This window comes from Rhinatrema bivittatum, chromosome 19 (assembly GCF_901001135.1).
Source record: "Rhinatrema bivittatum chromosome 19, aRhiBiv1.1, whole genome shotgun sequence".
In the NCBI taxonomy this organism is placed as follows: Eukaryota; Metazoa; Chordata; class Amphibia; order Gymnophiona; family Rhinatrematidae; genus Rhinatrema; species Rhinatrema bivittatum.
This window is the reverse complement of record NC_042633.1, coordinates 16333395-16360565: the sequence shown is the minus strand read 5'-3', so window position 1 is coordinate 16360565 and position 27171 is coordinate 16333395. Positions and strand designations below refer to the sequence as shown.

Genomic DNA, 27171 nt, shown 5'->3' with positions numbered 1-27171 from the left:
GCTTACAATCTGAGTTTTTGTACCTGAGGCAATGTAGGGTAAAGTGACATGCCCAAGGTCACAAGGAGCAACTGGCAGCTAAAACTTAATGCTAAAAATACACAGGGCAACAAATCTGGTTTGCAGACAAAAGTAGGAAGCACAGTATTGGGTTGAGGGTCTTACCTGCAAAAAAAGAATGGGATGAGAGGATAATCCTATCTGCTTATCTTAAAGGGGAAAAGTGACAGCAGAAGCAAGAAGGATGTGCAGATGCATTTGCAATAGTAATTAATTACCTGGGCAAATCAAATCTGCACATATTATGGGATACTTGTATCTGTACCCCACAGCGTAAGCAGGTATGAAGGCTTGTGCATGAATACTGTACAGGTAATGCAATGAAAACAGCTATTTCCATGCTCTGAGCCCGTACCTGGACAAATCAAATCTGCACATATTGGGGCGGATTTTAAGAGCCCTGCTCGCCTAAATCCGCCCAATCCGCCCAAATCCGGGCGGATTTAGGCGAGCAGGGCCCTGCGCGCCGGTGAGCCTATTTTACATAGGCCTACCGGCGCGCGCAGAGCCCTGGGACTCGCGTAAGTCCCGGGGTTTTCGGAGGGGGGCGTGTCGGGGGCGGGCCCGGTCGTCGCGGCGTTTAGGGGCGTGTCGGCAGCGTTTTGGGGGCGGTACGGGAGCGTGGCTACGGCCCGGGGCGGTCCGGGGGCGTGGCCGCGCCCTCCGTACCCGCCCCCAGGTCGCGTCCCGGCGCGCAAGAGGCCCGATGGCGCGCGGGGATTTACGCCTCCCTCTGGGAGGCGTAAATCCCCCAACAAAGGTAAGGGGGGGGCTTAGACAGGGCCGGGCGGGTGGGTTAGGTAGGGGAAGGGAGGGGAAGGTGAGGGGAGGGCAAAAGGAAGTTCCCTCCGAGGCCGCTCCGATTTCGGAGCGGCCTCGGAGGGAACGGGGGTAGGCTGTGCGGCTCGGCGCGCGCCGGCTATACAAAATCAATAGCCTTGCGCGCGCCGATCCAGGTTTTTAGCAGATACGTGCGGCTCCGCGCGTATCTACTAAAATCCAGCTTACTTTTGCTTGCGCCTGATGCGCCAGCAAAAGTATGCCAAATCGCGCGGTTTGAAAATCTACCCCATTATGGGATACTTGTACCTGTACCCTACAGCGTAAGCAGGTATGAAGGCTTGTGCATGAATACTGTACAGGTAATGCAATGAAAACAGCTATTTCCATGCACTGAGCCCGTACCTGGGCAAATCAAATATACACATATTATGGGATACTTGTACATGTACCCCGCAGCGTAAGCAGGTATGAAGGCTTGTGCATGAATACTGTACATGTAATGCAATGAAAACAGCTATTTCCATGCACTGAGCCCGTACCTGGGCAAATCAAATATACACATATTATGGGATACTTGTACCTGTACCCCACAGCGTAAGCAGGTATGAAGGCTTGTGCATGAATACTGTACATGTAATGCAATGAAAACAGCTATTTCCATGCACTGAGCCCGTACCTGGGCAAATCAAATATACACATATTATGGATACTTGTACCTGTACCCCTACAGCGTAAGCAGGTATGAAGGTTTGTGCATGAATACTGTACACGTAATGCAATGAAAACAGCTATTTCCATGCACTGGGCCCGTACCTGGACAAATCAAATCTGCACATATTATGGGATACTTGTACATGTACCCCGCAGCGTAAGCAGGTATGAAGGCTTGTGCATGAATACTGTACATGTAATGCAATGAAAACAGCTATTTCCATGCACTGAGCCCGTACCTGGGCAAATCAAATATACACATATTATGGGATACTTGTACCTGTACCCCGCAGCGTAAGCAGGTATGAAGGCTTGTGCATGAATACTGTACACGTAATGCAATGAAAACAGCTATTTCCATGCTCTGAGCCCGTACCTGGGCAAATCAAATCTGCACATATTATGGGATACTTGTATCTGTGCCCCGCAGCATAAGCAGGTATGAAGGCTTGTGCATGAATACTGTACACGTAATGCAATGAAAACAGCTATTTCCATGCTCTGAGCCCGTACCTGGGCAAATCAAATATGCACATATTATGGGATACTTGTACCTGTACCCCGCAGCGTAAGCAGGTATGAAGGCTTGTGCATGAATACTGTACACATAATGCAATGAAAACAGCTATTTCCATGCTCTGAGCCCGTACCTGGGCAAATCAAATATGCACATATTATGGGATACTTGTACCTGTACCCCGCAGCGTAAGCAGGTATGAAGGCTTGTGCATGAATACTGTACACGTAATGCAATGAAAACAGCTATTTCCATGCACTGCACTGAGCCCGTACCTGGGCAAATCAAATCTGCACATATTATGGGATACTTGTATCTGTGCCCCGCAGCGTAAGCAGGTATGAAGGCTTGTGCATGAATACTGTACACGTAATGCAATGAAAACAGCTATTTCCAAGCACTGAGCCCGTACCTGGACAAATCAAATCTGCACATATTATGGGATACTTGTACCTGTGCCCCGCAGCGTAAGCAGGTATGAAGGCTTGTGCATGAATACTGTACAGGTAATGCAATGAAAACAGCTATTTCCATGCTCTGAGCCCGTACATGAACAAATCAAATCTGCACATATTATGGGATACTTGTACCTGTACCCCGCAGCGTAAGCAGGTATGAAGGCTTGTGCATGAATACTGTACACGGTAATGCAATGAAAACAGCTATTTCCATGCACTGAGCCCGTACCTGGACAAATCAAATATGCACATATTATGGGATACTTGTACCTGTACCCCGCAGCGTAAGCAGGTATGAAGGCTTGTGCATGAATTACTGTACACGTAATGCAATGAAAACAGCTATTTCCATGCACTGCACTGAGCCCATACCTGGGACAAATCAAATCTGCACATATTATGGGATACTTGTACCTGTACCCCGCAGCGTAAGCAGGTATGAAGGCTTGTGCATGAATACTGTACAGGTAATGCAATGAAAACAGCTATTTCCATGCACTGAGCCCGCATACTCTTCCCATTTTCCTATCTATTTTTTTTTTTAAATATACGACTGTGTATCTTACAGGCAAAAATAATGGAGCATTTCCTTGCATAAAAATCCAATTTATGGGCATAAGTCAGAATTCTTTTTAAGACGTGTGTAATTGAAATTACCAGTTCACCAGTTACTCCAGCAATTCACGCAGGCCTCCTCTAAGCCAACAAGACTCTCCCGGTTCCTCACCCAGCCAATACTACACAATAAACATGTTTGCTATAACTTGTGCAAGATATTAGCAGGTGTACGATTGCACAAGTTGCTAAATCTATGCAGATCAATTCTTCTACAATAACAACTTACACATGAAACTGTTGGCCTTGCCTCAGCACGCCCACCTTTTATTTTTAACTCTCTCTATGTGTGCAGGAACCTTAAAATACTCACGTACTTTTGATGTTTAGAAAATTGCAATTACACGAGTAGAGGCTAATTATGTGTTTATTTGACTGATATTTTCTACATGTCCTTTTCAAATGAGTGTGCCTTACATCAGACTTCTCGGCTTGCACGTAGGGTCACTACTGAAAATGTTGCTTCTCCCTCTACAGCTGCATCCTTATCTGAAGAACATGCACTTTAAGAACGTTCTGGGAGAAGAGAAGGTTTTTGATCAAAACGGCAACCTCATCATTGGCTACGATATCCTAAATTTAGTCTATTTACCCAATAGGACAGCAACTTCAGAAATTGTTGGAAATTACAATCCTAACGCTCCCTCTGGGCAAGAGTTCACCATCAACGAGAAGGCAATCATGTGGGACAGCACATTCACCCAGGTCAGAACTAAGTAAGACCAGGACATGAGAGAAGACAGCAGGGGAAAATGATTCAAGTCAATGGAGAGCTCGGAGATGTTGATTCAGTTTTATGGGTAACAAGGAGCACTGATGGCACAAGACATCCCCAAAGCAACCCGAATGTATGATTCCAGGTCAAAGCTTCTTGTATATTTTCTTTAAAAGAACCAAATAGGGCTCATTCCTCGCCTTCAAATGCCAGTGAATAGCTTGGCAATGATCTCATAAAACCAAACGACCCGAGATGACTCCTGACTAAAAAGAAATGTAACACTGAGTTTAAAAATCTAAACCCTGGAGTTATATCCTTTACACAGATATTTTTCTCCATATTTAGATTCCTCCACAATCCAAATGCAGCGAGAGCTGCTCTCCTGGCTACAGGAAGTTACCTAGAAGGAGAGAGCCCGTCTGCTGCTACGACTGCATTCCCTGCCCAGACGGCGAGGTCGCCAACCAAACAGGTGGGTGATTATCATGCGGCATGGCTACAAGTGATTCTAATATCATTCTCAAGCTGCCGCCACGCCGGCTACATTCAACTGGGGGCTTTTAATAGTCTGCGGGACGCTCAAAGAATGGCGAGGAGCCATGGCGCCATGCGTTCTGCGCCACATCTTTGTTACGCCACTAAAAAATTCTCATCATCGGTTCTGAGTCATAAGAAGCTGCCATACTGGGTCAGACCGAGGGGTCCATCGAGCCCAGCATCCTGTTTTATAACATGCACGCGTCTATATGCACTTAATTTTAAGTGGGCGCATACCTGCGAATGCCACTTCTGCCACGATAACAAGCGAGCATAAAAACCAGGAACAGAGCAAACAGAAACGATAGCAGCAAGTCGACATCTGCGGGATAACAAAGAAGCTGCAAGCCTCAGGACTAGTTTAGCATGAATGTATGTAAGGCGCTGAGCGTCCACAAACAGCAGGACACTCTCACATCCCACATGCATGCCACACAAAATCAGCAAATTCTCCTACAAACATCACCGACACCACCGAGTGTGGAAACCCAATCATTTTAAATGGTCTCTAAGCGATACAGTCAAAAGATTGTAAAGAGACGTCCAAGCTAGCTTATAGTCATTAGGCAATTCCCCGTGCGTGCATAACACATCTAATCTTTCTATATGCATCCAGGCAGCCATGACATTAAACCACGATGCAAGAGGAGGAGGATCCAAACGTTCAATCTACAGCAAAAAGCCACTAATACGTCCACATACACAAGGAGGTGGATATTTATTTATTTATTTATTTATTTAGGGTTTTTATATACCGACATTCTCGATATACATATCAAATCAAGTCGGTTTCCATATAACAAAACTGTCGCCAGTAAGGCGTTACATTAAACAATAGACAGAGTATTCAACAGAGAACGTGCAGCTGTTACATTAAACAATCAACAGATTATTGAACACAAGAACGTAAATCAATAATATTAAATATTAAATGTAAAAAAGATATATAAAATAGGCGACAAAAAAATTCGTCAAATAACATGAATAAATGATATGATAACTGCAAATAATTGGTAGGTAAGGTTGAATTGTACCGGTAGGGGTATACAGGTGATAGTGATCAATGTTGAAAGACATAACTTATGGGAAGAGCTGGAGCTAGAGAGCTGATGCTTCAAGAGAGGATCTTTCATAGCAAGTGGGTGGACTGTCCAGATAAGGTCCGGAGGGTCATGAGGGTATAAGGTCGGTAGTGGATTTTATATTGCGCTATTTTGCTCTTTGACCTGTGTCGAAGTGTTCCTGCGATTCCGGAAAGGCTTGCCGGAAGAGCCACGTTTTAAGGTTTTTCTTGAAGGTTAGATGGCAGGTTTCAAGTCGAAGATCTGGCGGTAATGAGTTCCAAAGGGTGGGCCCGGCTGTGGAGAGTGCTCGTTAACTAGCGAAGTTTTAATCGGGGGAGCATATAAAGAACCTTTATAATTATATCTGATAGGTCTTTTTGATGTGTGAAGGCGGAGTTGCGAGGTAAGATTTAGGTGAGCGCTTCCCATAATATCCTTGTGGATCATTGATAATGTCTTGAAGGTGATTCTAGCTTTTATGGGAAGCCAGTGGAGGTAGAGAAGAATTGGAGTGATGTGGGCTCTTTTGTTGGTGTTGGTGAGTAGCCTCGCCGCAGCGTTTTGTACCATCTGTAAGGGTTTTATGGATGATAACGGAAGACCTAGCAGAAGAGAATTGCAGTAGTCTAACTTGGACAGAATTATAGACTGAACTACTAAACGGAAGTCACTGATATATGAAATAGAATATATGAAATAGGATATATGAAATAGAGGAGACCCCAGGAACAAAAAAAAAAACGGCCATCAAAGGAAAGACGAGCCCCAGTAACTATGAACCAGAGAGAAAACCTCCTCCCAGAAAGGGAAAAAAATATCTTAGGACATAGGAGAAATTTATGAATTAAAGAATCGATTCTGCATTGGGGACAAGAATCAGAATGAGTTATGCCAAATTTATCAATGCAATTATTTATAATATAACTCCTGAAATGTAGCATCCAGGCAAAGTTTTAAACAAGATTCAAAGCAAAGACTAAATATCCTTGGCAGAAATATTAAGACCAGTCATTCAAGACCAGGAGTGTGCAAGATCAGTCAGTAAATCAGGATTCACCTTATATAAGCGAAGTTTATAGCACCAAGATAACCTATCTGACCTTTTCCCCATTGATCGCATGATCACTACCAAAGAGTCCGAATGAAATAACCCTGGATAAGACCATGGCAGATGACAAACACAACGTCTGGCCTGTAAAAACCCACAGAAATGAGATCTGGAAATCTGTTATTTATATATCATACAGTTGTTCAAACAAACAAACAAAAAGACATTGATCATCTAAACAATACACATTCCCTGCCCTGCCATATTTGAAACTGGCAACTGTACCCGTTCTACTGCCCGGGTGGCGAGCATTTTTATTGGCACATCTGCTCTTGTTATGAGCCGAATTTCCCTAGAAATTCACTGTAAGAGTGTCCCTTCCACACACTCACACCCTCCTACCGGCTCCCTCACTCTCTGGCACACACACACACCCTCATATGGGCTCCCTCTCTGAAACCCACACTCAAGCATCCCGCGCACTCCCCCTCTTACCAACCAAGCTGTCTCTCACACTCCCCCACACCCCTTCTCCTCTCTCACACTCACATTCTCTCTCACCAGCATCCCCCTCCCCTCATATAGGCTCCCTCTCTCTGAAACACACAGTCAAGCAACCCCCCACCCACCCTCGCTTACCTCCCATGCTCTCTCTCACACCCTCCCTACCCCCTCTCATCAACCATATTCTGTCACCCCCCCCCCCCCCCCCATTCACACACACACATCCTCTCTCACCGGCATCCCTCCTCAGGCTCTTTCACACCCTCCCCACCCCCTCTCACCAACCATGCTCTCTGTCACCTCCCCTCTCTCACACACACATTCTCTCTCACCGGCATCCCACCCCCCAATTCTGTCTCTCACACCCTCCTCTGTGACAGGCATGCCGCGGGACCCACGCCGTTGGCGAAGATGAAGGCTCGGCACGCTGTCCGCAGCGAAGAGGAAGTCCCGGCGCGCCGTTCTAGGCACAGTGGGGACTTCCATTTTAGGCTTGATGAGTAAATAGCAGTGGAGACCCCGGTATGCCATGAATGGAGAGTGTCCCGCTGCACAGGCTCCAGTCGCAGCGAAGATGAAGGGCCAGGCGCGCTGATCGCAGCACATGGGGGCCTTCCCTTTTCACCAGGAAGGGCGCGCCGTGCCTCCATCTTCACCGCAAATGGAGCGTCTACCGCGGGATGCGTTCCGTTCGCAGCATACCAGGGTCTCCTCTGCAATTTTCTGTCTGTCCCGTGATGTCCGCTGTCCTTGGGGTTTGAGGGAGGAATCTTGTGCAGTATCTCTTGGCCGGGTGAGCACCGACAGACAGCATTATAGCGCCATCTATTGGCGGGCTGTGAAACATGCAGCCCGCTATAGCGAGCACTGATGGACACCAAGCCCAATATATTATAGATATCCTATCTCGCAAACCCAGAGAAAATTGTGGGTTACCAACTATTTATTTAAAGGCTTTTATATAACGATGTTCATGTACTGGTACATATCACGTCGGTTTACATAGATCCAAAGTTGGAAATTACATCGAACAAGAGGTTACAAATAACAGGGCTAACTTGTTAGAGATTATAGAAAAGAGAGATTATAGAAACCTCTCTTCCTCCCCCCTCTCCCCTCCCTCCTTCTCCCCTCCTCTCTCCCCCCCCCCTTGCCCTCTTTCTCTGTTTCTACTGTTTATCTTTCTTAGTTATTCTTACTGTTAGTTAATTATGTATTAGTTCTTAATTATTAAGTTGTTATATCTACAATGTTACCCTTTCCCTTAGTTATTTACTTACTAGTTGGTATTTATTACTACCTTGTTCTATGTACAACGCTTGCCGTTTTGTTTTGTTTACTGTAAACAGACGCGATATCCTCGGATGAACGGCGGTATACAAACTCCAATAAATAAATAAATAAATAGAAAAGGTGAGAACGATTTAAAATTATTATTACAAAAAACACATAGTAAATTACAGTCAAGCTCGGATTAACGAAAGCCTTCTTAAGCCAGGGTGCATATTTTAGTCCAATTAACGGGCGAAATTATGGTTACGGCATCATATATCTGGCGTGGAGTAAGAAAAGCGTGAATCGGAGACCTTTAAGTGAATGCCTTTGTGAAAAGCCAACTAGTGGTAACAAGCCCTGATGCTTCAGTGGGATCTCTCTAAAGCTTGCAATAAATAACGTCACGCAAGCTGAACAGGTCGAAACAGCAAGGTTGTCGCAACTCATCCGGTGGTTCACCGTCAGGAGTATGCAGCCAACCAAAGAGAGAGAACGCCGATTTAGCAGCTACTATATTAGGGACACAAAAGACATAAAAATAGCAGTGATCCACTCCCACAAAAAAAAACAAAAAACGTAATTGACAAGCGACATTATAAATTCTAATGTCAGGTAAGTTCAGATCCCCATAAGATTTGGGACACATCAATTTAGTATAGCTAATTCTAGCTCTCTTACCCCACCATAGGAAGTGGACGATTATGTATTTTGGGCACGCTATATCTTTATTTGGGATCCAACACTGCACTATTTTTATTCTGTATAGTAGCTTAGAGAATATTACCATTTTATATAAAGCAGATTTACCAAGCAAGGTAAGTGGTAGATCCACCCAGGCTTGTAGCTGAGATTGAATTTCTGTAAATAGAGATTTGCAGCATAAGGCAAAGGTTTATCCCTAGTAACGTAGATACTAAATATTTCAACTTATTCAGTGACCAGCTAAGAGGAAATTCTCCCCTCCAGTTTAATCTAGTAGAATCATCTAATGCCAAAACCTCAGACTTGTAAAATTAATCCTCAACCCTGCAAAACTACCAAACACAATAAAAAGATCCATTATATGAGATAGAGAGACAAAAGGATTGCCAATTTGTCAAAACCGATGTGATATGTCTATGAACGTCGGTATATAAAAGTTTTTAAATAAATAAATAAATACAATCTGCAAATAAACATATATCATATTTGGAAGAGCCGAATATAAACTCCTTAGCTACCTCTGAGGACTTAAGCTTAAGTGCCAAAGGTTCGACAGTTAACAGGTATAATAACGGCGATAGCGGGCAGCGTTGATGGGTGCCACAGTGTAATTAATTGAGAGATTGACCCGTTGATTCTTAACAGAGCCTGAGGAAAGGCATATAATAGATGTATCCACCCCCCAAAAAAGAGCCAGATATCCCAAACCTTTTACAGCACCCAGAACATGTATGGCCACTGAACTTTGTCAAATGCCTTTTCAGCACCAAGGCTAATCACGAATCCTGCATGATTTAAGAGTCAACGGTTATACAAAGCCTCTAATAATGTATGCACATTCCGTAAGCCATGATGCCTTTGGACAAAGCCAGTTTGGTCCTCCGAAATTAAGGAAGGCAAGACCACACTCAAGTGGTTTGCTAGAATGGAAGCCAACGATTTCATATCAACATTAATCAAAGACATAGGCCGATAGGATTCGTGGAATCCCTTCCCGGTTTCAAAAAGACGGTAATTTAAAAAAAGATTAGCCCTCTGTGGAAAAACAAATGATTATACATATCTAGCAGAGGTGGCAAAACTTTGGTAGAAAGCAGTTTGCAAAATTCAGAACCAAAACCATCCATGCCAGGCGCCTTAGCTAATTTCAAGGATTTAATGTCAAATTCAATTTCACTTATTGTTACTGAAGCATTTAAAGATTTTAAATGAGCAATTTACTATGAAACCAAGTCTCAGTTTGGAAATGATTCACATGGGAAGCTCTGAGAGCGGGTCAGTTCCTTCGCTAGTCGCAAAACCTCTCAGCATGGCAGGCTTTACGTTTGCTGGTTTCATAGGAAGTTATCTCAACCCCCGCGTAGCCCGCTTCCCCAGCCTCCCACAAAACACCAGGAGCAACCTCAGGAGATGAATCTCACGCAGCAGAGAAATGCACTCTGTTTCTCATCCAGCCCCCTCCCCTCCAGGCAGCACGCAGGGAAGAGGAGAGGAGGGGGAGTGAGCCTGCGACAGATGGAGCAAAGGTGGATCATTTTGGGGAGATTAGAAGGGGACCATGGAGGGTGGGAAGAGAGGCTGGGGAATGAGAGGGGAAATCGGCTGAGGAGTGTATGCCTGTATGTGAGAGAGAGGGGTGTATGGGTAGGGGGCCATGTTCATGTATACACGTGTGTATATGTCACATTGGGTGGCATGTCAGAGGATGCAAGGAGAAGCATGACGGGAGCATGGTAGGGACACTCCAATACAAAAGCTCCCTCCTGTCCTACCTCTCCCTTCTTCCCAGATCCTGGACTCCACTCCCCAACTCTTCCTACTCCAAGAACCTCCCCCCCCCTCTCTTCTCCATCCCAGATTCCTAATCTTTCTCATTCCTTATCACTTTCCTCCCCCTTTCTCCTCACCCCATTCCTGATCTTCCTCCCTTCCTCTCCCCATCCAAGGTCTCCTCCTTGTACTGATACTTGAGATCACTTTTCTGCACAATTAAAATAAATTATACTAACTATACTAATAAACAGACTGTAAATCTAAACTCACTTTTATAAAATAATATAAAAGATGGAAATGTCTGCAATTTGCTTCAGAATTAAAACATTTTTCCCCACAGAATCTTCCCCTTGAGCTGCCACAGGAAATGAGGGGATTGTGCCTTAGACTTTCTGCTCCCTGTTTTCCAAATTCTGTGGGTGAGGGGTGACAGCACTGACAGTGCCTAGGGGCGCCAAAATCCTAAACTCATCTCTAGCTGAAGGAGACCAGTCATCGATGAGAAAATATGCATAAAATTAATTGTATAAATAGATTGTTCAAAAGTAAACATGATGTGGTGAGATGTAAGCATGACCTGAACACTAAATATTGCAAGGATGCATACTTTGCATTGGCCTATTCCTGAAATGCATCCGATATGCCCCTTCAATGCAGGCCCTAAGCAGTCCGTTTAGATGAAAAAAGCGTAATATTTCAGCTTGCAGAATCCATGAATACTTGGCAAAAACACATTCAGACCTTGTAAAACAAATGATAATTAACTAAAGATAAAGAAATCAAACAAATGTTTTAGGGGAAAGAAGCCAGATTTTAAAAACTTGCAGAAATTGATATTCCAAGCTACAGTGCAGAAGCATCGCTAAATATAAGGGAAGTGTGCACATTTCTGTCCTATAACTGACACTGTTTGTTAGATACCGAGACAATATTTTCCCTTTCCCAGATATGGACGCCTGTACACAGTGCCCAGATGACAAATGGTCGAATCAGAGGAGAGATGCCTGCATCCCAAAAGTGATAACCTTTTTGTCCTATGAAGAACCTTTGGGGATAGCTTTGAGTCTAATCAGCATTTGCTTTTTTCTCATCACTGCTGTCATTCTGGGAATTTTCATTAATTACAAAGATACTCCCATAGTGAGAGCCAACAATCGGGAACTCAGCTACATTCTCCTTGTTTCCCTCATGCTCTGCTTCCTCTGTTCCTTGATATTCATCGGCCGACCTGAGGACATGACCTGCATCCTCCGACAGACTGTCTTTGGGATCACTTTCTCCATCTCTCTCTCCTCCATCCTGGCGAAAACCATCACCGTGGTCATGGCCTTCCATGCCACCAAGCCAGGAAGCAAGCTCCGGGAATGGATGGGTTCAAGGGTCTCAAACTCTGTTGTCCTTTCCTGTTCCCTTCTTCAAGCCCTGATATGCTTTGTATGGTTGGGTACTGCTCCCCCATTTCTGTACCTGAACATGCATTCAGAAGCTGGAACAATACTAATCGAATGCAACGAAGGGTCACCCATAGCATTTTACTGGGTTCTGGGCTACCTGGGATTTCTGGCTGGCGTCAGCTTCATGGTGGCTTTTCTGGCGAGAAACCTACCCGGAGGTTTCAACGAGGCCAAGCACATCACCTTCAGCATGCTGGTGTTCTGCAGCGTGTGGGTGTCCTTCATCCCCGCCCACCTCAGCACCAGGGGCAAGTACACGGTGGCGGTGGAGATATTTGCTATCCTGGCCTCCAGCGCCGGACTGCTGGGCTGCATCTTTATCCCCAAGTGCTACGTTATTATAGCCAGGCCTGACAGGAACCACAGGGCATTCTTAACAAAAAACTGGGACGATTAATATTTGCGCAAGCCAAGGACAAGTTTAAACATCACTTGCAGCTGTTAGGTTGTCCCAGGCTGATTGATCTGTGCTTTACCCAGGAGCTCTCTCACTGATAGAGGAAAATGGTTGTGTTCTCAATTTTTAATGAAATCAAAATAAATGTTTATTTACAAATTTCAGCATATCACTTCCTCATCTAGGAGGCCCAGGACCCAGGCCTGATGCTGGAGCTGGGCCGTAACTCACAGCCTATTCCCGGTTCATCCTGCAGACCTCTTCTCCATGTGTCGGCAGTCCTAATTATCAGGCCGATACAGTAAAAGTCGCGGGAGATCCTGTGCGCGCGATTCAGTTAAAAAAAAATATTCAAATAGGGCCCGCGGTAAAAAGAGGCGCTAGGGACACTAGTGTGTCCCTAGTGCCTCTTTTTTGACAGGAGCGGTGGCTGTCAGAGAATTTGACAGCTGACGCTCAATTTTGCCGGTGTCGGTTCTCAAACCCACTGACAGCCACAGGTTCGGAAACCGGCAAAATTGAGCGTCTGGTTTTCAACCCGCGAGCCGCAGGCCGATTTAAAATGTTTTTTTTTTAAATTTTTAATTATTTTTAACTTTTGGATAGGCGCTAATTTCTGAAAGTAAAATGTGCGGCTTGGCTGCACATTTTACTTACTGATTCGCACGGGAATAACTAATAGGGCCATCAACATGCATTTGTATATTGCGGGTGCTATTAGTTTCGGGGGGGGGGGGGGTTGGATGCACACTGTACTGTATCGGCCTGTGAGTAAGCCTGAGCCCTAAGGGGGTGGGCCACAGACCACCCCGATCCACCTGTGGTTACATCACTATTGTGGAGTATGAACTGGTTCAAAGACAGGAAACAGAGAGTAAGACTAATTGGTCAATTCTCTCAATGAAGAACGGTAAATAGTTCAGTGCCCCAAGGATCTGTATTGGAACCAATGCTTTTTAATCTTCTTCTATAACAATCACTATATAATCTCTGTCTATATATATGCATATCTATCTATAGTACTGGGATCATATAGAGATCGTTATATCAACTGTCTCTAACCTTATATACTGTATGCAGTATGTATAGATATATAGATATAGTATATTATCAAAAACTGTCAGGCATTGCTTGGGTTGTCTGGTCCATAACAGCTATAAATGTTAATATTAAACAATAAATATTATTTGTTATTCCATATAATATTATTTATCTTTTCCAACTCCACCATGCTATATAGCTTTTCACTATAATATATTATGTTATTTTATTTTTCATTATGTTGCAAGATGTTTCTTGTTTCCTGTTTTATGGACTGCACAGTTAGTATTCTGATATTCTGCTGCCTCACATGTTACATGCAAACCGATGAGATGCTCTGCAAACTTCGGTATAAAAAAAGCTTTAAATAAATACATAAATACATGTTATTTTAAGTACTTCAATATATATTTATGTCCTTTGGTCATTCAATGCATGCTATTTCTGCTCTGTAATTCAGGTTTTCTATCCACATTTTTTTTTAATTTTTTATAATTTTCATGCTGCAAGATGCAGAGCAAACATTAAACGTTGGGACGGTAACTTTCCTACCGGCGCACGTGTGCCCATTCGTCAGCCCACGCCCAGGGACATGGCCATTTTATAACACGCACATGTGCGCATGTTATAAAACAGTCTCGCTGTACGTACATGTGCACGTGTGCGTGCAAATCCAACAACTTCTACCGCGTAGGTGGGGGGAGGGGGATTTTAAATGGGACGCGTGCCAATAGCATTGCCAGTAAAACCTGTTCATCCCCAGTTCGCCCAGTTAGCAACTAACTTCACCAAACCCCCCCTAGTTTAAATGCTTCATTTCCCCTCCCCCCCCCAGTTATTCCCAACCCTTCAAACCCTGCAGATATGCCTCGTTTTTTAATTTACATGGCATCCATAGCAGAAGCAAAGTTACGCAGCGGGAGGTTTCGGCACGCGCTGGATCGCGTAAGTATCTGCGCAGATATCAGCTTGGTCTGTTTCCATCTGCTGGCAGGGGAGCATAACGCATTGGTCCTGAGTCCATCCATCTTGTTACGAGCGCACGCGGAGCGCGGTTGTCTCGAGCGGGTGGTGAGCCCTTGGGCCACGGCAGGACTCAAGGAGGAGCCCCAAGCCACACCGTGGGAGGTGAGCTGGGCAGGCATGGTGAGCCAGGCGGGTACAAAAGCAGGGAGTAAGAAATGGAGTCTGACCCTCAGCCGGACCTGCACGCCCATGGCAACCAACACTGGGAAGTTGATTGATGAACGGTCCTCCGACTGTTCCCGGCCCTTTCGGACCTGCCGCTGGGTACGGCAATGGGCGGCAGGCTGGACAGAGGCGAGGGCAGACAGAGTCCTTTACACTGAAGACATCGTAGACAAGGCAGGTGCAGACATCGTAGACAAAGGCAGGTGCAGACATCGAAGATGAGGGCTGGAAGGAGACATGGGCACTGTCCCTGAGGGCGCCCTACTCAGCCCACCCACGGGACTGAGTCGCGGACCACCCCGTCCCATACGCGCCCTACTCAGCCCAGGAAGGCTGGTCGCGGACCACGCTGAGAACGGGAGAGCACCAGGAAAGGTCCAGTCGAGAAGGAACTCCGATGCCGGGACCAATGACATCCGAAGCCCCATTGGCTGGCAGGAACAGAAGCTCAAGAGCCCGGGGGACGAATCCCTCCTGTTGGCCACACCAGGGCCCAACAGGCCAGAAGGCTCAGGAGCCAGACGAGAACATAGGGCAGAACAACCGGAACTGGAACAGGATCAGGCGGCTTCAGGAACAGACATCAAAGCACGGACTGGAACAGACATCAAAATAGGACAAGGCACCATCAACACAGGCAAGACCACGGATGACCTGGATCGAGGAGAAGATTACAGGCAACTGTAGAGCCCGATCCGAAGGCAAGTTGCAAGTGACAAGAAAGTCCTTATATACTGGAGGTTGTAGGCAACTCCCTGGGAGGAGTTTGCCAGGACCGTCCCTCGCTGGCCCTATAAGTGGGGTAGAGAGCTGCGGGCCGGCCCCTAGGAGAAGGGCGTCGCCAAACAGGAAGTCCAAACGCATGCATGCAAGCCACAGGCAGGCCTCAGGAACCGCTAGGCCTCCCAGGCCCTGGAGCAAGTCCCGGATGGTGCACAGGAGAGGCCCTGGCTTCAAAGCGGCCTCCGGGAGGAAGGTAAGATACCTCCTGTAGCGCAGCAACAGGGGGGATCGTAACACATCTATACTAAAGGAAAATGAAATTATAGGTAAGTAATTTCTCCAATGGGTCACATAATAAAAACATTCACAGTAATCCAACAAAAACAACACAAACACATAAATAAAGCATACAAACAGCAATAATAAAATGTCATAAAAACTGAAAACTAGAGCTGTCCCATAATCTGACTGTGTAACTAAAGCCCCATCGTAGTGCATCGAACTTCCTGTCTGTGGGAATAGGAACATCCCACGTGATCACTTCTTTGCTCTTCTATTCTATTAGGGTTGTTTCCCAGTGTTTCTTTGTACGTTGATGTTATAATGTTTACACAGCTTCCAATGAATAAGCCCTGCCACCTTATTGTGCCTCTCTGTGTACAGGCTGATTTCACATCCCGAGTAGAGATGTCTGACCGCTTCCAGTTCTGTTCTGCAGAATCTGCATTGCTCCAGTTTACCTGACTTTTCTATGCCGACTATAAATCATCTTGTCCGTACTCCATTATTCTGTGCTGCAATTACCAATCTCTCATCCATCGGTCTGAATTCACCTCTCCTCAACCACTGCTGTGTCAAATCTTGATCCACATGGGGCTGCTGAAGTAATTCTCTGTACTTCCCAGTGAATTTGTGTTTCTGAAAATCATCCTTCCTTGTTTGCTGATCTGATTCTTTAGAGTGTTTTTGATTTGCTGTTCTGTAGTATATTGGATTATTTTGTCTTGTGTCTGAACAGATTTCCAACTGAAACATTTGTTGCATTCACACATATAAATGATTATTTTGTGGGTGTTATAGCAGATTTATGAAAGAAATGTAGCAGAGAGGAGGCTGGAGACTAAAGACTGGTTAGCCTCACCTCCGTGGTAGGGAAATTAATGGAGACTCTGCTGCAGGAAAGGATAATGAACTATCTACAATGGGGTCGGTTGCGGGACCCGAGGCAGCATGGATTCACCAGGAGAAGGTCCTGCTGACTAATTTTATTGATTTTTTTTGAGTGACTAGAGAACTGGAGAAGTAAGAGCACTCGATATGATTTGCTTGGATTTCAGCAATGCTTTTGATACAGTCCCACAGAGAAGGCTTGTGAATAAATTGAGAAGCTTGGGAGTGAGTGCCAAAGTGGTGATGTGGATTACAAACTGGTTGAAGGATAGAAGACAGCGTGTAATGGTAAATGAAACCTGCTCTGAAGAGAGAATGGCAATAAGTGGAGTGCCACAGGGATCGGTGTTGAGACCGGTCCTGTTCAATATCTTTGTTAGCGACATTGTGGAAGGGATGGAAGGTAAAGTTTGTCTATTTGCGGATGATGCTAAGATCTGCAACAGCATGGACACGCCGGAAGGAGTAGAGAGAATGAGACGTGATTTAAGGAGGCTTGAAGAGTGGTCAAAGATTTGGCAGCTGGGATTCACTTGGCCCATTCAACGGCTCAGGAAAAACATTAAGAAAGTCATGTTTCAAGTACACATTTGATTTTTCAACAGTCTCCTATTTTTCCAATGACTACAGCCAAAAACCTCCGTGCCATAGTTGTACATTCATCTTATCAAGAGCAAGGTCAAACCACCCCCGATAACCAATCACCGGGACAATACATGTGGCCACTATAATGAGTGTGATAGGATCACCCAAGGACCCCAACTGAGGTTACCTCAGCGTAAACCTTTTAAGTATCGACAGCACTTATCCTGTACATCTGAAGGTGTCATATATGCCCTATGGTGCCTTTGTGGATTAATATACATCGTTTTTCCTATTAGGATGTATCATACACGAATTCAGACACAAATGAGCTGTATTCACCGCCAAAGAACAGAGGCACCATTGGATAACAGCATCACATACAGCAGAGGAAATCAAAAAGGCAGGGCTCATTCAGCTACATCCATCACCAAGAGGTGGAGACTTTGATGCACAACTTTTAGAGTGGAACAACAGTTCATTTACAACTGAGATACCATCATAACTAGAGGACTGAATAAAGAGATAGATTGGTCCTTATTTTATTAAAAATACTTTATTAAATAATCATAACAAGCAGCTTTGACTCCAGCAGTGTTACATTGAGTGGATAGATTCAGGAGGGATTATAGCGAATTATTCTGTTGTAGGGGGCAGTTTCTCTAAATGGGTTTATTTTGTACAGACCTTGATGGGAATCAACCTCATTCATAAACCAGGTTAGGTTAGGAATGATCTCAGTCTCTCTCCAATTCACAGCTAATGCCCTTGTTAGTACACACATTATGCCAAAGTACACCTCCTTCTGAAGGTCATTGGGTGTAATATTCACAGGAAACATATCAAGGTGCTTGGAAATTCCTTTGAATTATGCTAGTGTAGATTCTTTTATATTTGCTTAGAGCAGATATGACAAATATTTACCATAGTCAAAACATGTAAATGATTTTGCACCTGTGTGGATTGTTTGATGTAGTTAGAGACACTTTTTTAATGAAACATATCACATTCAGAATAGTTAAATGGTTTCTCATTTGTATGAACTCTTTTGTGGTTATTAAGACTAGATTTATAAGCAAAACATTTATCACACTGAAAACATTTAAATGGTTTCTCACAAGTGTGGATTCTGCGGTGGATTTTAAGATCAAATTTATGTAAGAAACATTTATCACATTCAGAACATTTAAATGGTTTCTCGCCCGTGTGCATTCTTTTGTGTTCTGTAAGTTTATATTGCTGAGTAAAACATTTACCACATTCGGAACATTTAAATGGTTTTGTACCTGTATGGATTCTTTCATGTCTCCTTAGAACAGATTTCAGACTAAAACATTTACCACATTCAGAACATTTAAATGGTTTCTCACCTGTATGAACTCTCTTGTGGCTTTCAAGTTTAGATTGCTGAGTGAAGCATTTACCACATTCAGAACATTTAACTGGTTTCTCACCTGTATGAAGTTTTTTGTGGTCATTAAGACTAGAACAACGAGCGAAACATTTACCACAATCAAAACATTTAAATGGTTTCTCACCTGTGTGGATTCTGTGGTGTATTTTAAGATCAGACATCTGTAAGAAACATTTATCACACTCAGAACATTTAAATGGCTTCTCTCCTGTGTGAACTCTCTTGTGGGTTTTAAGTTTAGATAGCTTAGTGAAACATTTGTCACATTCAGAACACTTTAAAGGTTTGTCTTGTCTATGAAATTTTTCTTGTTCTCTGAAGTTTGATTGCTTAGTAACCTTTCCTCACACTCAGGGCCCTGAAATGGTCTCTCTGCTGAGTGAATTATTCCATGTTGGTGCAGCTCAGCTCTGAAGAAAAAGTACTTTTCAGACTGAGTGCATTTTAATGGTTTCTTTTTTAGGTGAACTTTTCCATGTGCTGTAATTTTTGTTTTCTTAGGGCTTCTTTTTTCTCCTTCAGTACCTACTTCTTTCCCCCTGGGTGATTTTATTCTACTGATTCCTCCTGCATACTCAGCTGAAGGTCCTGGGCTGTCTCTGGAGGGGTCTCTCTCTTTCCATTCCTCTGTCTGCTGCCCATCACACATTCTCTGCCTCTCACTATTATTCCTGATTCCATCTTCTGGTGGATAAAAATCAGAATATATGATCATTAAATTTACAGCAATGGAGAGAGACATTTATAAGAAAATTGATTCTTACTTGTTAATTTTTGTTACTGTAGTACTGTAGACTCCTGGGTTTTGCCTCCCTGCCAGCAGATGGAGACAGAGAGTGAGTCTCACTGACACTGTACATAACTCGAGGTGCAACCTGCCGTCCCTCAGAATTGATCTGTACCCAAGCCAAGATGATAACCATACTAAAAAAAACCCTTTTAACAATAATCTCCCGAAAGAGTAAACAGACAACATGGAGAAATATTAACACTGCACTACATACAAAATCATAACGAGTGGCCCACTCTCCCACCCTCAATGGGCGACTCTCTGGCCTGATCTGTGGTACTATAGAAACAAACATTAGAAGGTAAGAACCAATTTTCCTTTCCTGTTCATATCCCGGATCAGTCCAGACTCCTGGGATGTACCTAAGCTCCCCTTAACTTGGGTGGGACCTGGAGATTCCACTCGCAGAAAACTCTCACCAAAGCACATGGAAGCCGGAGCCCCGACATCCAAGCGACAGAGTCTGGTGAATGTGTGCAGCAGCTACCAAGCAGTCTCCCTGCAAATCTCCTGCGGAGATACCTTCTGAGCCTCAGCCCAAGAGGTTGCCTGAGAACGCTTTGAGTGAGCCCTCAGACCTCCAGGCACCTGCATGAACCAACTGCCTCCTTAAGCCAACGCACAAATGTAGTCTTAGAAGCCTGACACTCCCTCTGTGAAACATTCCCCAGAACAAAAAGGGTGATCTGATCTACGAAACTCATTAGTAACTTTCAGATACCCCAACAATAAATGTCTCCGTCCAAGGGCCGAAGGCCACTTGCATGAGATGCGGAGGAATCCAAACCTAGAAAGGTTGGAAGATCCGCAGTGTAATTAAGATGGAATGCCGAAAAAGAAGTCACCGTGCGTGACCACACTCTCCACTCAGAAGTCTGCAGAAACAGATCTCGGCGTGATGAAGCCTGGAGCTCCGAAATCCTCCTGGCTGAAGAAACAGCCATCAGGAAAACCAACGTAAAAGTCAAGTCTTTGAAGGGCGCCCCCCTCAGTGATTCAAACAGAGCCTCACTCAGTCCTGTAAACCCCAGATTAAGATTCCAAGCCTTTCCTCACCGACGGATGCAAACGCTTTGCTCCCTGAAGGAAAGGTAGGACATCCCCGATGTGTTGACAGAGAATAACCCTGTACCTTGCCTTGGAGACAGCTCAAAGTTGCTACCTGCGCCCTCAGAGAGATAAAGGCCAAAACCTCAGGAAGGAAGTAAAAATGTTCAGTACTGTAGCTTGAGTAGGGGTGGCAAAGCTATGGCGAAGTTAAATCGGATACTGGAAAAGATGTACACCAGACCTTGAAGATTCTCCAAACTCGCACATACGCTAAAGATGTGGAAGTTTGCCAGGCCTGCAACAAGGTGGTAATGATTGTTTCGGAACATCCCTTCCACCACAGCCATCTCCTCTCAAAAACCGAGCAGCCTGATCCATTAATATCGAGCGCTGGTGCAGAAGAGGAGACAGATGAGCGAGCCCCAGCAGGGCTGCCTATGGCCAAGCTGACCAGATCCGTAAACCCTAGACGAAAATGGCCAGTCCAAAGCCAGAACCTTAAACTGTCACCAAAAATCACAGCCCGAACTCACGGGAAAGGCTGCCCCCTTTCCAAGAGCAGAGCTCCCCCCCAAGCCATTGCACCGCCAACTCAGGGAGCAAAAAAAACAAATAACACCCGCGACACCCACCAGGGCTTAGAACCCAGCAGCCCTGTCTCTTTGGGTGAGAGATAAGTGCCCCGGCTCTATCAGGTGACTCGCCACCCCCTCCCTCCCTGAAAACGGCACCAAACAATCTCCCGAGCGGGGCGCGCAGTAGAAACGCTCTAATAGCATGGAAGGGGGGGGAGTCCATCAAAGCCAGCCCCCCTTAGAATTTCCCTCAGAAATGATCCGCTGTGCCCCAATACCTTCACCCCCGTCGGAGAGATCGGTAGGATCTGCCCATCGCCCAAGACATTAAAAAATGGCTGCTGGACCACTGCCCTGAACCTTACCAGGAGAGAGAGGGACTGAGAGAGGCGGGGATGGATCTATCTTCCTCCCACAGGCTAGAACGAGAGACGCTAAGCCTGCCCCATAGATCCTGCGTGCATCGGGGCGCGATTATTATAACAGGAGCCTCTGTCATGGTCCCTGTGCAACTTCTCGCCCCCTCAAGGCTTCCCGCTATCCCCCTCCCCCCCTGCCATGACCGTAAGTGGGAAAAACCCCCTGGACATCACCCCCGCTCGCCTCGACGCCGCCGGCCTCCTCTCCCTGCTCCAAAGAGCGTCCGCTTCTAAATTAAACCGCCTGCGTGTCCCCCCGCCCTGCAATGCCGCTGCAACCATCCAGGCCTGTGCTTAGCACGAAGGAACCGTCCCGGGGCGGCGGGCTCCCCTTCCCGCCATCAGCGGCCCAAACGCTCTGCCTGCCGCCGGGCGACCCTGTGCTCCCAATCTCAGCGGGATCTAGCAAAATGGCGAGGCAATATTTAAATCGGAGAGGTGACCTCCTGCTCCCGCCACCGGCAGGACTGAGTACAGAGGCTCTCTGTGCTCTTCTGTCTTTTTTCTTTTTTTGGGATTAAAACAATTTGTAAAAAAAAAAATCTGTTTGCAGTGAGCGAGTCCACCATGACGCCGCCAGACCCTTAGTGTCCCCCGACCACGGAAACATGCATCCCGGCATTAGCGGCTGGGCAGCAAGACTCAACTCCCAGAAGTCTCAGTCGCCGGTGGTGAGCTCTGCATCCCCGCTGAGCACGCAGCCTGCTCAGCACGAGGGGCCACCTTCACATTCCCCCAGCTTCAATTCCTCTATTTCATGCAGATTTATATTTTTTCTATCCTCTGCTTCTCTTACCTATTTTTTTTTTCACTGCAGGTTTTGCACCATCTTCCATCTGCTGTAGACAGAGAAATACCGAGGGAGTGCAGATGGCACACTGGGTTATGTACAGTGTCAGTGAGACTCTCTCTGTCTCCATCTGCTGGCAGGGAGGCAAAATCCAGGAGCCTGGACTGATCTGGGTACTTACTGGAAAGGGAGATAGCTCCATCTAATCACTGAATGGCATTAGAGTGGCTATGGATCCCTATCATATATAATAGAGCCTGGTGCTGCTTGTAGGAGTTAATAAACATGGTGCTGCTTGAAGGAGTTAATAAACATGTGGATAAAGGTGAACTGGTAGATGTAGTATACTTGGATTTTCAGAAGGCGTTTGACAAAGTTCCTCATGAGAGGCTTCTAGGAAAAGTAAAAAGTCATGGGATAGGTGGCGATGTCCTTTCGTGGATTGCAAACTGGCTAAAAGACAGGAAACAGAGAGTAGGATTAAATGGACAATTTTCTCAGTGGAAGGGAGTGGACAGTGGAGTGCCTCAGGGATCTGTATTGGGACCCTTACTTTTCAATATATTTATAAATGATCTGGAAAGAAATACGACGAGTGAGATAATCATATTTGCAGATGACACTAAATTGTTCAGAGTAGTTAAATCACAAGCAGATTGTGATAAATTGCAGGAAGACCTTGTGAGACTGGAAAATTGGGCATCCAAATGGCAGATGAAATTTAATGTGGATAAGTGCAAGGTGATGCATATAGGGAAAAATAACCCATGTATAATTACACAATGTTGGGTTCCATATTAGGTGCTACAACCCAAGAAAGAGATCTAGGTGTCATAGTGGATAACACATTGAAATCGTCGGTTCAGTGTGCTGCGGCAATCAAAAAAGCAAACAGAATGTTGGGAATTATTAGAAAGGGAATGGTGAATAAAACGGAAAATGTCATAATGCCTCTGTATCGCTCCATGGTGAGACCACACCTTGAATACTGTGTACAATTCTGGTCGCCGCATCTCAAAAAAGATATAATTGCGATGGAGAAGGTACAGAGAAGGGCTACCAAAATGATAAGGGGAATGGAACTACTTCCTTACGAGGAAAGACTAAAGAGGTTAGGACTTTTCAGCCTGGAGAAGAGACGACTGAGGGGGGATATGATAGAGGTGTTTAAAATCATGAGAGGTCTAGAACGGGTAGATGTGAATCGGTTATTTACTCTTTCGGATAGTAGAAAGACTAGGGGGCACTCCATGAAGTTAGCATGGGGCACATTTAAAACTAATCGGAGAAAGTTCTTTTTTACTCAACGCACAATTAAACTCAGGAATTTGTTACCAGAGGGTGTGGTCAGTGTTAGGGATGTGAATCGTTTTTTGACGATTTAAAATAACGTCCGATATATTTTAAATCGTTAAAAATCGTTAGAGCCACGATACAATAACAATTCCCCCGATTTATCGTCAAAAAATCGTAAATCGGGGGAAGGGGGAGGGGAAGGGGGAGGGCGGGAAAACCGGCACACTAAAATACCCTAAAACCCACCCCGACCCTTTCAAATAAATCCCCCACCCTCCCGAACCCCCCCAAAATGCCTTAAATTACCTGGGGGTCCAGCGGGGGTCCGGAACGACCTCCTGCAATCGAATCGTGTTGTCTTCAGCCTGGCGCCATTTTGCACTGCCATTTTACAAAATGGCGGCGCAAATGGCACCGGACATAAACCAACACGATTCGACTGCAGGAGGTCGTTCAGGACCCCCGCTGGACTTTTGGCAAGTCTTGTGGGGGTCAGGAGGCCCCCCAAGCTGGCCAAAAGTACCTGGGGGTCCAGCGGGGGTCTGGGAGCGATCTCCTGCCGCGAATCGTTTTTCCGTACGGAAAATGGCGCCGGCAGGAGATCGACTGCAGGAGGACACTCCGGACCCCCGCTGGACTTTTGGCATGTCTTGTGGGGGTCAGGAGGCCCCCACCAAGCTGGCCAAAAGTCCCTGGGGGTCCGGGAGCGATCTGCTGCCGCGAATCGCAATTCGCGGCAGCAGATCGACTGCAGGAGGTTGCTCCGGACCCCCGCTGGACTTTTGGCAAGTCTTGTGGGGGTCAGGAGGCCCCCACCAAGCTGGCCAAAAGTCCCTGGGGGTCCGGGAGCGATCTCCTGCCGCGAATCGTTTTTCAGTACGGAAAATGGCGCCGGCAGGAGATCGACTGCAGGAGGTCGCTCCGGACCCCCGCTGGACTTTTGGCAAGTCTTGTGGGGGTCAGGAGGCCCCCACCAAGCTGGCCAAAAGTCCCTGGGGGTCCGGGAGCGATCGCGGCAGCAGATCGCTCCCGGACCCCCGCTGGACCCCCAGGTACTTTTGGCCAGCTTGGGGGGGCCTCCTGACCCCCACAAGACTTGCCAAAAGTCCAGCGGGGGTCCGGAACGACCTCCTGCAGTCGAATCGTGTTGGTCTATGGCCGGCGCCATTTTGTAAAATGGCAGCGCAAAATGGCGCCGGCTGAAGACAACACGATTCGATTGCAGGAGGTCGTTCCTGACCCCCGCTGGACCCCCAGGTAATTTAAGGCATTTTGGGGGGGTTCGGAAGGGTGGGGGATATATTTGAAAGGGTCGGGGTGGGTTTTAGGGTGTTTTAGTGTGCCGGTTCACGATTTTAACGATTTTCACAATAATTTAAACTTCCAAACGGCGACAATACGATTCCCTCCCCCTCCCATCCGAAATCGATCGTTAAGACGATCGATGACACGATTCACATCTCTAGTCAGTGTAGTTAGTATAGCTGTGTTTAAAAAAGAATTGGATAAGTTCTTGGAGGAGAAGTCCATTACCTGCTATTAAGTTCACTTAGAGAATAGCCACTGACATTAGCAATGGTTACATGGAATAGACTTAGTTTTTGGGTACTTGCCAGGTTCTTATGGACGGGATTGGCCACTGTTGGAAACAGGATGTTGGGCTTGATGGACCCTTGGTCTGACCCAGGATGGCATTTTCTTATGTTCTTATGTTCTAGGTACAGGTGGGCAATAGCACATGAACAGAGGGGAACAGACCACGTCTGACCTCATCCTGCTGGTTCTGTGCCTCTCATCCTCACCTCCAGTCTCTGCACTGATTGCAGTCCCTCACCAAAAGCTCTGCCACGCCCTGCTGGAGACCTGGGATTCATTCAGAACCCGGGTCCCTGAACCTCAGTCCTGTCAGCTTAAAGCAACTGAACTCTAATGACTCAGTAATGAGAATTTAACTGAGAGCCAGTAATAAGATTCCCCTCTACATGTAAATTTTAACATTCTCCATAGCCCATATTTTATGATAAATTAATGTTCTGCTCACCGCTCTTGGTCTCAGCCTCCTCCTCTCCTCCCTCCTGCTGGTCGCTGACAGGAGGATCCTCCATTTTCAGGATCTCTGCTGTGGGGTCAGGACTGTGACCTCAGCTGCCTATTAGAGAAATGGGAAAACATCTTCAGCCTTTAACCAGTCTTGGACCCTGACCCAAGAAAAGAGAGAAATGCAGAGTAAAAGACAGGAAAGAGGAGAAGAGGAGGTAGAAATGGGACAAGAGAGGGGGGAGGGAAATGGTGGGGGAAGATGAGAGAGAGGGAGAAGAAAGGAAAGAGAAAAGCAGAAGGAATGGAAAGAGAGCAAACAAATTCTCCACACAAGAAAGGTCAGAGGTCAGGGACATGATTTAACGCCTCCTCCTCGCTGTGTCTGGTCCAGAGGAGGCCTCGTGTCTCAGCAATGTTTGGATCGGCCCAGCAGTACCTTTAATCCAAGCTTCAGCGCCTGCTTCATGCAGCTCCTCACAGGCGCCAGGGATGCTCAGGTTCCCTCTGTCCTCAGATCTCGGGGGCTCAGTCCCACGTCCTTCTTGCTTAAATCAGATTAAATTGTCAGGGGTGACACTGGGGGAGCCTGTTATGGAAAAAGATGGTTACAATATGTAGAAAAGTTACCCCAGAGCCTGTATTATCAGTGCAAGTGAGCTCAGGATTATGCTGTGTTCATAGACACTGCCAGCAGTGCAGCACTAAGAAAGGAGGGTGCTGCTGTGCTGATCATCATCAGAAATCCATTCTAACAGACTCCTGATCATTTTAACACCGAAGTGGGCGACTTCACTCCTCAGGATCTACAAAATAATCTGGTGTGGTTACGGCTATTGCCAAAACATGCTGAACATTTCTACCTCAAAGAGTATTTTTGATAAAACCAGATGTTTTTCATCCAGCTGCCAGATTTCAGAAATCTGATTCTACCTGGCTCCTCCGCTTCATTATAATTATATGAGGCAGGGCGGGAGATGTCACTAGAAGGCACCAAAGCCAAGGAATTCTTAGACAGGAGGGCGAGGGAAGGTGGAAAGGAGACTCCTGGAGAAGAGGACAGGATATGAAGATGACGGAGGAATGTGCAGAGGAAACGTGAGAGAATATTTCTTTACTGACAGGGTGGTGGATGCCTGGAGTCCCCTCCTGACAGAGGCAGCAGCAGCATCCAACCAATCAGCAAATTTACACAGATTTAGGACGGACACAGAGGGCGGTGGTAAAGGCAGATGGGGAGCAACAGGTACAAGAAACGAGGGAGGGGCCTGTGTGTTAGCTCAGTCGTATGGAAATCCAGAGGGAAGAGGAGGGGAGAATACAAGGCGAGGGCAGGGAGTGGTACTTGCCTGTTACAGGAGGGTGAATCCCTTCAGTCGTCTCTGATTCAGGAGGATCCAGGAAGGGCAGATCTTCCTCTTGTTTAACGCTCAGTGAGAACACAGACGTTACAATCGGAAGGCCTGGGATGAGAAAA

At 45.9% G+C, this 27171-nt stretch overlaps 1 protein-coding gene across 1 annotated transcript in view; it reads right to left on the bottom strand.

The window, feature by feature from the left end:
* Positions 1-27171, bottom strand: part of LOC115080267 (zinc finger protein 845-like) — a 177384-nt gene that overhangs the window by 77028 nt on the left and 73185 nt on the right. The window contains exons 12-16 of the mRNA XM_029584421.1: positions 27044-27157; positions 26628-26741; positions 25699-25776; positions 19313-19421; positions 18324-19052 (exon numbers count right to left, since the gene is read on the bottom strand). Coding sequence (XP_029440281.1) covers positions 18324-19052; positions 19313-19421; positions 25699-25776; positions 26628-26741; positions 27044-27157 — 1144 coding nt within the window. The remainder of the gene's footprint in view (positions 1-18323; positions 19053-19312; positions 19422-25698; positions 25777-26627; positions 26742-27043; positions 27158-27171) is intronic.